Genomic DNA, 12,304 nt, shown 5'->3' with positions numbered 1-12,304 from the left:
CCCTACCTACCCCACTCTCCCTTCCCTCCCTTCTGACATTCTTTGGGATACTTTGTGCCATCGCTGTGCTAGGCCCAGAGACTACAAGTGGAGAAGGAGATAAACTCCATCCTTCTTCTCTCTGAGTCTAAAATGTTTGTGGGGAGACCAATGATTAAACAGATTGAAAACCAGTAGTAGTGCTACTCTGTTCTGAGCCCTCCCTCCGTGCCAGGTCCTGGGCTTCTGACCTCACAACAACCAGTGGGGCGGTGGTAGCTGTCCTACAGTCATTCCTACCACCACTGTCCTGCCCATGGCCACGTAGAAAACTCTGGATCACAGAGATTCAGAGCGGGTGAGCTGTCCATTCATAACAGAGCTGGGCTCAGCCACGATCCTGCCTCACTGCAGGGCCCAAGGTCTCAGTTGTGCCCAAGGCATCCTCTTGTCCTCACGTGTTTTCTGCCAGGAAGCACGGGGGTTAGGGGGACAAAGGGTCACAGGCGTTGCCGTAACCGAGCGTTAGCCACTCACCAGACAGCTGCCAGGACCCTGCAGGCCGTTTATTTTCATTGGCGAACCTGGTGGAGAGGGCTGCATTTGTGCAAGGAACCAGCTCTTCCCAGAACGGCCACGCAGCACAGCAGAAAGACAGGTAGACCTGGGCTGGATCCCAGCTCCCTCGCTGAGAGGCGAGCGCGTCCTGTGGCTTTCAGGATGCAGCTCCAGCATCGCTTCCTCCTGCGAAGCCTCTGCTGGTCCCGACACAAGTGAATCTCAACCCTGGCTGTACACTGTGATCACCGGGCAGCTTGAAACTCCCCTGGTGACTTCAGGGGGCCTCCACATGGAGAACCACTGGCTAGACCAGAGGTTAAACCTACTATCTCCCGGAAGCCAGGTCCAGGCCACCACCTGCTGTACATAATCATCTATTAAACAATGTGCCCTGGGCTTCCCTAGTGGCGCAGTGGTTGAGGGTCCGCCTGCCGATGCAGGGCACATGGGTTCGTGCCCTGGTCCGGGAAGATCCCACATGCCGCGGAGCGGCTGGGCCCGTGAGCCATGGCCGCTGAGCCTGCGCGTCTGGAGCCTGTGCTCCGCAACAGGAGAGGCCACAACAGTGAGAGGCCCGCGTACCGCAAAAAAAAAAAAACAAAACAAAACAAACAAAAAACCCCAATGTGCCCATTTGTTTGCATATTGTCTGTGGCTGCTTTTCAACTGCAAAAAAAAAAAATCAGATTACAAAAAATCTGTTTAATTTGAGGCTATTTATGTAAAAAAAAGTATTAATTCTGAAACCCTAAACTACTATCTGTGGTGATCTCCCTTCATGGAGGTTTAATTATAGGGGGACTTTTGCTCTGTCTATAGGGTTGGATTTTTTTTTTTTTTTTTTTTTTCCCGGTACGCGGGCCTCTCACTCTTGTGGCCTCTCCCGTTGCGGAGCACAGGCTCCAGACGCGCAGGCTCAGCGGCCATGGCTCATGGGCCCAGCCGCTCCGCGGCATGTGGGATCCTCCCGGACCGGGGCACGAACCCGTGTCCTCTGCATCGGCAGGTGGACTCTCAACCACTGCACCACCAGGGAAGCCCATAGAGTTGGAAATTTTTAAACAAGCCTGTGCTATAAGGAAACTAACAAGAATGTTTCCACTAAAAAACAAAAATCAAAAAAACAACCAACCAAACAAACAAAAATACATCTTCCCTTATACTGAACCTCCCTTGAACCTTCCTATAGTGTCAGTTATTATAGGATATCTGCCTTCCTATAGCATCTACACTCAGGCCTTTGTTCTGCCATCTGGGGCTTCCTAGGCCACAGAAGGTCCTTGTTAATAAGATCTGTGTTCAGAGTTTGTCTCCTGGGAAGCACAGGCCTATAGCCCCTGGTACAGACATTATCGTAGGCAATCCCGAAGTGTGTTATTTAATGCATGGGATTTACTAACTCGTGTGCATGCTTGACTTCCTGCTTGACTAGAAGCTCTTTGAGGGCAGAGACTATGAAGTAGACATTTCCACCCTCTACAGCATCTGGTACAAACTACACAGAGCAGGGCCTTAGGAAATCCCTGCTGAATGCGTGAATGAACAATGTTAGGAGACCCAAATTATCATTGCATGAGTATTTCTTTCCCTTCTACTGGGGACACTTCTGGCATTGCTTGCTTGTCAGTCACCGCCTGCCCCACGTCTCCTCTAGCCCCAAGCTTCTGGACACAGCTATGCAACTAGGAATAAGAGGTGATGGGAAGAGTCAGAAAACAGGGGAGGTGCATTTGCTTTGGAAAGAATTGAGACATCCTTGCGTGAGAGAAAAGAGGAGAGCAGTGGAAAGAAGAGGAGGGTGGGGAAGAGGGAAGACTCCATGCTGGGGGCACTGGAGAGAGTGTAGGGGGCCCTGAAAGTGAGATGTGAGATGAGAGAGGTTCTAGGACAGCTGCAAGGCAAATAAAAGCAAAGCAAGGAATAGAGGGCCGATGTCAAGGTGCAGGGCCACAGATAAGGAATTGGGGTGCTTTCGGTGTTCTTTAGGACATACAGTAATGGTTGGAATTGTTTCTACGTTAGAGGCCTAGGTTATGTTTGTCTAAAGGTGAGGCACATGTGGACCGGACCTCGTAGAGCTCTGGAATGTATTTGGGTTACACGTGGATGAGTGCCATGTGGGACTATGGCCCTGCGCATTCTCTGGCTCAGTCATCGGTGGGATGGGGGTGAGGATGGGATGTGTTGGAGAATCTGCAGCTGCTTCCACTCTGACGCTTCCTCTGCTCTGTGCTTGTCATCCCATCCCCGGCCAGGCCAGTAGAGACAGCTCCCTCTGGAACTGCAGTGATCTTGAGATGCCAGAGGAGAAATGCTCACAGTTGTTGGTGGGAAAGAGCGCTGTGGCAGAGGTCAGAAGACCAGGGCTTTGTTTCTATGTAGAAATGACTTTAGGGAATGTTTTGATTTAGTTAAAGAAAGTGACGCAGCGAATAAAAGTCCTTTGCCCCCAAATCAGGAAATAGGGGTAAGTTCAAAAAGAAGGTTCTAGATTTAATCCGCTATATTCTTATTATCTGGAGTTAATCACCACTAACCCTTTGGTATATGTTCTGGCAAGTAATGTTTTGTGCATATTCGTGTGTAATTTTTAAGCAAATCAAACTGTACACATTCTCGTGTCATATGCTATTTGCATGTGATTGAACATCTTTTTGTGAGAGCATGTAGGTTTGCATCCCTATTCCGCCTCTAATTTATCAGCTGCATGGCACCTGATTGGTCACATCACCGTTCAATACCTCAGTTTCTTCATCAATAAAATGGAACGATAATAATGCCCATCTCACAGGGCCGTGGGAAGGATCCCGTGGGACGATGGGCCACGTTGCTTCGCAAAATGTTCCCCAGAGGGGCGGGGCTGCGTTTTTCAGGTCCCGGGTCTCTGCCGGCTCAGCCTGCTTTTTCTTACACTGGCTTTTGGCTTCTTTTCTTTCCAGGATGGAGAAGGGGGATGGGCACGAGGAGGACTTTCGCTTGGATTGCCGCCACGAGAGATACACTGCCCGTAAGTGGCCTCACCTGCAGGAGCCAGTGCTGCAGATTCGTGAGCTGTCTGAGAAGAGAGGACCCTGGAGATGGGCCAGGCCAACCTCTCCCTGCCCCCCTGCATTCTCCCCCAGACACATACTGCAGATGGCGAAACTGAGGCTGGGGTCTTAGCAGAGCAAGTCTTCCGCACATGGCAGCCACGGCCCTTGCAATGGGGTCGGAATGCTAAGGGAGCAAGAGGGACACGGGGGTGCCTTAAAGACAGGCAGGCGAACCACAGCTCCATCCAGGCCGGGGTTAGCCATTGGCTGGAAGGGACAATGGCTCCGGGGCAGAGCTAGCAAGTCAGGGAGGTGATAGCTCACAAGATCTGTCTGAGCAGTGGATACTGGTGGCAGCTCAGAATGCACGGACTTCATATGCCTCACTGTGGGGGTCAGAATCTAGGGCTCCTATTCAGAAAACAAATGCCTGGACCAGAAAGCAAAGGGGAGGTCAAAGGAGAGAAAGGCCTTGCTCTGCACAGAAAAGAAAGGAGCTGAGACTAAAGTGGCAGGATCTCATCCGAGCCTGCTGAATGCCCACCCCGTGCTCCCTGCCCACCCCGCTCTGTACTAAGGGCTTTTTATGCCTGATCTCCTGTTCTTGCTGACCGCCAACCCCTACAGCCGGGATTACTAACCACACTTTGCAGAAATGAGGGCTCAGAGAGGTGGAGCAACTTGCCTAAGGTCACACAGCTTAGCTAGTCAGTGGCAGGGCCCTTAGAGCAGGTGCTGTCTGTGCCCTGCCTGTATCTCTCAGACCTTTTAGGAAGCTACGAGGCATCCCAGCTGCCAGTATCTGCATCTCTGTGCCTGGGGGCTTGCCCCACCTCCACCCACAGAAGGCAGGAAGTGCCAGGGAAGCTGGCATATAGATACCCCGGCTCCCTCGCCCCTTGAGTGGTATCGCCCCGAGGTGTGTGATTTGCAGGATTAGCCAGGTTTACCAGGTCTAGCAGCTGCCTGGGTTGGCCGCCTTCCCTCCCCTGGGCCACATCCCCGCCTCTGTCAAGTTTCCCTGCATCTTTGTAGTGTCACCCCTTTGCTCCAATTCCTATCTCAGGGTTTGCCTCTGGGGAATCTGAACTAAGAGAGCAGAGATTTAAACTCAGATTTGTCTGCCCCCAACCCCTGGGATCCTAGTAACAGAGTGAGAAATGGCTCTGCTGAGAGGAGAAGATGGAGGCGGGTGAAAGAGCCTGGGAGGAGGCCCGGCTGGAGAGGAGGAGAGGGTCTGGTCTTCACGCTGAGGGAAGAGGCTCCTGTAGGAGACACCAGCCCAGGAAGATGTCCAGAATGCTAACTGCCTACCCGAGGAACTGGGGTGGATGCTGGGCCCACAGACTGTGGCTTTATGGCAGGTGTCAGGGTGGGGGGCTTCCTGGAGGAAGGGGTCAAGAGCCAGGGCATGGAGGAGGCTGGGGAGCACCTGCCTCAGGGATAACAGAAGAGAGCAGGAATCCACCAGAGGGGTTCAGGAAGCACATGGTAGGGACACAGGCTGAGAGCCCTGGCATGTTCCAGAGGGCCACCGGCTCCCCTGCTTGGGCCGGAGCCCCCTGAGGCCCCTGCAGAGTGGGCAGGAAGCCCTGGGTGGAAAGAGGTCGTGGGGATTGTCTTGGGGGCAGCTAGGGAGCTGGGAGGAGGAAAGGCCAGATCCCTGAGGGCTGACGATGGAAGAAAGAGTCCAGAGAGCAAATCTGGCCCTGAAAGCGAGCCCTGGGATGGAAAGTGAGGACAGCCAGTGTCGGCGGAGCCGCAGAAGCCCTGCACCCCCAACCCAGCCCCTCACCTCTGTCCTGGCGTCCACTTCACCTCCCAGGCATCACATGCATTCCCCAGGTCAACAGCCTGCAGAGAATTCCACCTTTCGTGCCCTCGGCAAATACTGAGCTGTGCAGACCCTCTGTGCGGGCACTGGAGATGCAGCCGGGAGCCAGAGCAGGCAAAGCTCCTGCCTTGTGGGGTGGGAGTCCAGAGGGAGGGAGAATCAGGAAAGAAGTGAACTCAGAAACAAGCATGGTGATCTCAAGTGCTAAGGAACGTGATGATAAAGAGGGATCGGGGGAGGCCTCCTTAGAGCCACCTCTTTGAGGGGCCGCTGGAGCTGGGGCCTAAGGAAATAGATGGAGTCAGTCAAACAAAGAGCCTTCCAGGCAGAGGGGCCTGCAGGTGCCAAGTCTCCGCAGCAGCCAGCACTGGAGGCCACGTGGCCGGAGCAGGGAAGCGATGGGGGTTGGGGATTGGGATGCGGGAGGAGACGGGGCTGGGGTGCCCAGGAGGCAGGACCATGGGAAGGAGCTGGCTCTGCAGTGGGGGGGAGGGGCATTGTGAGCGCGGAAGAGACTTGCCCAGATTATTTATCTGTATCTGTATCTATAGCTGTGTCTATATCTGTGTCTACATCACCTTTACCTATATCCGCATCTATCCATCCCTCCTTCCATCCATCTGCAATGTGGGAAAAGGATGGGAGGGGAGGAAGAGTAGAGGCCAGCAGACCAGCTTAGATGCTGTCCCCTCATCCCCGGAGTGACGGCGGCCTGACCTGTGGCAACAGAGATAAAAGTGGGAGGATCCAAGAATTTTTTGCCGGAAGAGCCGTCTGAGTGCTTTGTGCTCCTGTGGAAGCAGATCCCGAGATAAGGACCCAACAGCAAGCACCTTATTTGGGTGATCCCGGAAAATACAATAGGTGCCGGGGAGGCGGACTAAGCAGGGAAAGGCAGGCAGGTGGAAGCCGTGCTCCAGGCTGGTTATCACTGTAGGCCCTGCTGGGTGACTTGGGGAGCCAGTGCAGAGCACACGGTCTGAGTTATCCCCCCCGGACATGACAGTAGCTCTCCTCAGGCGTTGTTCGAAGGCTGCTGGGGTAGGGTGGGGTGCATGAATTCTCCTGGGGTGGGTGGAGAAAGCTCTGGCGCCGTAGGAGGTCAGCAGCCTGCTCCACTGGGAGGGAGGGCGCACCCACAGCCTCAGCTTGTGTGACTTGAGGTGACAGATGGAGGCGGCCAGGAACCTAAGATACGCACAGAACTTTCAGGCCAGCAGTCAAGGGCCAGATGTCACCCACTGATGGACCTGGAGAGGACGAGTTTGAGGGGCGTGTAGGGTTGAGGACAGAGATAGTTGAAGCTGGGGGACTTTTGAGACCGTCGAGGGAGATTGTGTGGGGTGGGGAGAGATGGAGAAGCCACGAGGTCCTAACACCCTGGGGCTCAAAGAGAAGCATGGAAGCCGGTGGGGAAGGGCCTGTGGCTCCCACAGGTTTTCCAGGTCCCAGCCTCTCGGGGAAGAAGGAACCTCAGAGTCCCCAGCACCTCTGCCATGTGTGCCTTTCATCAGATAGCCGAGTTATCCGGATGGCTGTCTTTCCCCGGGGACCAGCGGAGGCGCTGGGGTCTCAGAGTCACAACAGTGAGGAAGAGGTAGACCCCATCTGCTGTCGGAGCTGACGGGGAGGCACCCGAATGTGGGCTGGGCACACCCCATCTGCCAGACCCCAGGCAGTGTTTGGGGATGCAGAGCCCAGCCACCTGTGGACTGGGTCCTCACATGGTTCATGGGCTGGAGAGCAGCCTGATCGTCTAGGGAAAGGACACCGTCTCCAGAATGCGGCCTCTTAGCTGCTAGTGGGATTTTGGCCAAGAAAATGTTTTGGAAAGTCCTGGACAAGTTTTGCAATATTTCTCTACTGAGCAACTGCTCAGATCTGGTTGGTGTACTGACTTGCCAGCAGGACGCACGGGTGGGGGGAGGAGTGCCAGGGAGCCTGCATTATTAAGCACTTACTGTGTGCAGGTCCCGCTCAGCACTTCACAGCCGTCTCATCTGATGGCTGGCACAGCCCTGGGAAGGAGGGTTGAGTGTTGTTATTGTGTAGACTGAGAGGCTGAGGCTCTGAGACGCAGATTGACTTTGTTGAGATCTCTGGTCCCCCGGGGAAGTACAACTCAGCTTGGCGTGTAGATCTCTCCCATTATCCTGGAACCAGGCCGTTCCTGCTCTGGCCCCCAAACTCTCCACCTCATTTCTTCCCACTGTCCCCTCCCTCATTCTGCTCCAGCCACCCTGGCCTTTCTCTTTCTTGAACATACAGAACTCATTCACTCCACAGAATCTCTGCACGTGCTCTTGTCTCCACCTGAAAAGCTCTCCCTCTAAATCTTTGCATGGCTGGCTTTGTCTCCTCTTTTTTTTAAAAAAAAGAATTTATTTATTTATTTTTGGCTGTGTTGGGTCTTTGTTGCTGCACATGGGCTTTCTCTAGTTGTGGCGAGCAGGGGCTACTCTTCATGGCGGTGCGCGGGCTTCTCATTGTGGTGGCTTCTCTTGTTGCGGAGCATGGGCTCTAGGCACATGGGCTTCAGTAGTTGTGGCACGTGGGCTTCAGTAGTTGTGGCTCGCGGGCTTAGTTGCTCCGTGGCATGTGGGGTCTTCCCGGACCAGGGCTCGAACCCGCGTCCCCTGCATTGGCAGGCGGATTCTTAACCACTGCGCCACCAGGGAAGTCCCTTGTATCCTCTTTAAGCTTCTCCTCAGAGAAGCTCCCCTAACCTGCACCAGCTTCCCCAGTCGACCTCATATCACTGTGTTTTCTTTTCTTCATCGTATCTGTACCTCTCTGACATTATACTTACATACCTGGTTTTTGTTTTGCTGCCTTTCTCCGCTGGGTTCCATGAGATTAGGCACCCTGTCTTTTGTTTTGTTCACGCCTGTATCCTGAGAGGCTAAAACAGTGGGTGGCACACAGTAGGTCCTGAATTGCCTCTCTGAACTTCTCATTTTCTCCCACCATATCCCACCCGAGAAGCCACTTTTACATAACAGTTACATGAACTTTTGGTTATCTTAACTGTTCCAAAAGTTGCTATTTTTTCTTGGGCTGCTGTGATATAAATTCTGCCACATTTTTTCTTTTTTCTTCCTGAGGAAAGAGTTTGCCTTTGAAAGCTGCCTTTGGGGCTTTGCAGTGCCACCAGCTAGCTCGGGGGCACATCAGATGTGGCATTTAATGGAGGCGGTGCTGCCATATGGTCCAGGTGTCTGCATCTTCCTTTTAGGGACAGCTGGGGTTTGCGGCTGATTGCAGCTGTCCAGTTCAATGCCCGAGACAAGCTTTTGATTTTGCCAGGTGTGTCTGTGAGGCTGGGCTGAGTGAGAGGCTGTCACTCGCCGGGTATAGAGGTGGCTTCTGGGCGCTCCATCTAGACGAGTCTCTGCCGCCGCTGCCCTTGAAATAGCAGAGGGAATTTCAAGGAAGACTTTTCTGGGCTCAGAGCAACTTGGCATTTTTATTAGATCAAAATCAAATCCAATATAGTACTGCTTGAGTCTGCTTCCTTTATTAAAATGGAAACAGACAATATTTCTGAAATAAGTATCAATGCCAACTTGCTGGACACACAGACAGCCATGCAGCTTGGAGATAACTGAGACCCTGGCACTGGGGTAGAGAGAGCTGAGCCAGCGTCAGCATCGGAATCCCCTGGAGGCCTCCCTGAAACACAGATTGCTCGGTCCCACCCCAGAGTTTCTGGCTGAGGAGATCAGGGTGGGGCCTGGGGTTCTGCATTTCCAGAGACTCTGCTTCTGCTGCTCCACAGACCACATTCTGAACTGCACTTGTCCCTGGGCTGCTGCCAGGAGGGAGTCTGCATTTTGTCATCTGTTTGGGCTCTCCAGCAACTTCTGGATGGAAACTGCTGCTTCTAGGGCCGATTCTCTTCCCGTCCATCTTCCTAAGACACAAAATCCTGTCTTCTCCACCCCCTCCCAGCCCCAAACCTTCCTGTGAGAGCATCCCTGGTGGGTGTCAGGTCCTGTGCCAACCCTCCTGGACGTTCCCCGGGAAGCCTTCCCCAGCCATCCCATTCGTGCTTCCGCTTTCTTTCAGTCACTCATCACTCTTGGAATCCTCCTTTGCGAACTCTCTCCCCGCTGGGATGGAAATGTCACGAGGACCAGGACCTTGTCACCACATTTGTGTGGCAGTCCCAGTGCCTAGCACGGGCTTGGGCCTCCGTACCTTTCCAGTGAACGGTTGAGCTCACTTTGTCTCCATGGGGCAGTTTCTCTGAGGACTGTTTCCGTTTTACAGGTGAAGTTCCTTGGATTCCGAGCAACTGTGTCATTTTTCTTCGCTTAGAAGTCTGGGCGACGCTAAGCTGAAAGCTGCGTCATTGTTCTTTATGCCCATTTGTGCCCAAGGCAGTGTTGCTGCAATCATCCCCGATCCTAAGAAACACTTGGGGCCAGTTGTTAAAATACAGATTTCCCTGGAGATTCCAATTCCTTGGTTTGGGGCAGGCCAGGAATTGGCTTCAGGTAAGTCTGATGATACAGCAGAAACCCCAGGTGCAGGATAAACCCTGTACCCCCAGGGGCCTGCCGGGCCGTTTACACCTGGCACCCAGCGTCTTTGCAGCTGCAGCCTTGCACTCCTCACCCCTCCAGCCCCGTGTACTGGGCTTTCCAGCCTCACAGACCATCTTGCTTTCCTCCAACCACCAACATCATGAGCTTTTCACACCTCCTGAGAACCTCATCTACCTGCCAAGAACCTATTTCACACCCTGTTCCTTCTGCCTGAAATGACCTGCTCCCTGCCTCCCTTTGGCAAAAAACAAAAAAACAAACCCTAGCAGTGGAATTGTGAGCTTCACAGTGCTTTCCAAGTCTAGCTCAGATTCTAGCAATAGTAACCAGCCCCCTCTCCAGCCCCTAGCGGAGGTGGTGTGTTCACCTCTGCATTTCCCTTCCCTGGTGCTTGAGTAGATGAGGGAGAATTTTATAGTGGTTACAAGTCCAGCCTGTGGAGTGAGGCTGCCTAGGTTCAAATCCCAGCAGTAAGACCCTGGACAAGTCACTTAACCTGTCTGAGCCTGAGTTTCCTCATCCGTGTAATGGGCATAGTAATGGCACCTAACTCCCATTTCTGAGGATTAAATGAGCCAGTGAACACGAGGCACAGTGAATGGCTCCTGACACAGTGAGAGCTGGAGGCATGTTTGCTCTTGTCATCTCTTCCCCTCACTAGACTGTGAGCACCCAGAGGACAGGTCTGCATCTGACTCCTGTCTGCAGACCCAGCACCCAGATGGAGGCGGACACACAGTAGGTGCTCAACAAATGAGGAAATGAAGGAATCAGTGGCTCTGGGGAGAGGTGGCAGGTTCAATGGACTCAGCCTGATCCCGAGTGTGGGAAAGAGATGGAGAGAATGTTATGGCCCAGGAAGGAGTCCCCAGCAGGTGGACTCTAGTGAAGAGAGGGATGAGACCCCCATTCGATCTCCTAGGAGAGAACCCATCCCCAAGGTAAACCAGAAAACCCAACCTTCCCCTCCGCATGGATCCCACACAAATCCTTCCCAAATCCTCCATCGTATTCATTCAACAAATCTACTCTTTCAGCACTGTGTGTGGAATTGTGCTGGGTGCCAGGGACACAGCGATGAATAAAAGTAGAGCTAGCCTGTGTCCTCATGTTACATACAGCCTAGAAGAGGAAAACGGGAGGAAACAAGTAAACATATTACCGAATATGATGGAGTTTCTGAAGCGTCCTCAGCGTGCAGATTTACAGAGCAGGGTTGACTTGGAGAGGCAGTCAGGGCGGCAATGGAAGAGGGATGACGGTGTCACTAGCTGGAAGGGTCTCCAAAGCCAGACATCTCCGTGCCAACCTTGATTCCTCTCCCCATCTCTCCCCACATCCCAAGTCTTTCTAGAGGTAAGAGTTCAAGGTTGGGCAGCCAGACAGTAGGCTCTGGATGGGCCCATGAGTCCTGGAGAGAGTTCTTCAGTACCTTGGACAGCTGGTGGAGAGGGTCCATCTGGCTCTTCTGTGATAGGCTGAGCTCCTCTGGGGTCAAGAACGTCAATACCAGCTGCCTGCCCACCCTTACTAATTCCCCTACTGGCTTTGGAGCACCTTGGACAAGTCACCTCCCCTGTGATCACCCCCATTTCTCTGCACATTTGTGATGCCGCTCTTGGTCTTGAAGGACCCTTCCAACCCACTGAATCCATTTTGGAACAGTGGATGTGATTTCACACAATTCAGCAGAGCTGAGAGCTGATCTCCCGGGATCTTGGTGCCTTGGAGAGAGTTTGAGACAGTGATTTCCCACTGAGGGATTGAGATGTTAGGACTGGAAGAGGCTGAATGTTAAAAAACTTCATGTTTGATATTTGGACCAAAAATGGAAGATAAATCACATCTTCTGAGAACCTCCTATGGGCTGAATACTCTGCTAAGCCTGGGAGGTTCCCAGGGAATTTGAAGCACAGTACTTGCTGCCAACCCTCTGAGTGAGACCTTGGATAGATCTCTTCCCACCTCTGGGCCTTGGCCACCTCATCTGTGAAGAGAGGTGGTTGAACCCAAACCCCCTCTGTACTGGCATTTTTAAATTTTCACATCTCTCTGATGTCACATAATGAAAGGCTTCTAGCAGGGGGCCTGCAGGGTCTGCTGACTCCTTTGTAACTAACATCCATTTGCGGGCCCAGAGAGGTGAAGCTACTTGTCAAAAGTCACACAGCTTTAAAAAAAAAATAGGTTCACTCAGCTTGTCAGTGGTGGAGCCTGGATTTGAACCTTTGACTATCAGACTCCAAGTACAGTTCCCTGCCCTGAGTCTGTACCCAAAGGAGGAGAGGCTAGCAAAGAGACTCTCAAACGCACAGAATCTCAGGGAAGGTGGGCCGAGCACATGCCTC

At 53.0% G+C, this 12,304-nt stretch overlaps 1 protein-coding gene across 2 annotated transcripts in view; it reads left to right on the top strand.

Annotated features, from left to right (window-relative positions):
* Positions 1-12,304, top strand: part of GSG1L (GSG1 like) — a 220,367-nt gene that overhangs the window by 204,630 nt on the left and 3,433 nt on the right. For both annotated transcript variants that reach the window (XM_033426055.2, XM_004268603.4), the window contains one exon: positions 3,480-3,547. In XM_033426055.2, the coding sequence (XP_033281946.2) occupies positions 3,480-3,547 (68 nt within the window). The remainder of the gene's footprint in view (positions 1-3,479; positions 3,548-12,304) is intronic.

The sequence above is a fragment of the Orcinus orca genome, chromosome 16 (assembly GCF_937001465.1).
Source record: "Orcinus orca chromosome 16, mOrcOrc1.1, whole genome shotgun sequence".
Classification (NCBI taxonomy): domain Eukaryota; kingdom Metazoa; phylum Chordata; class Mammalia; order Artiodactyla; family Delphinidae; genus Orcinus; species Orcinus orca.
Note: the sequence above shows the minus strand (reverse complement) of the source record. Positions and strands in the feature narration are given on the sequence as shown.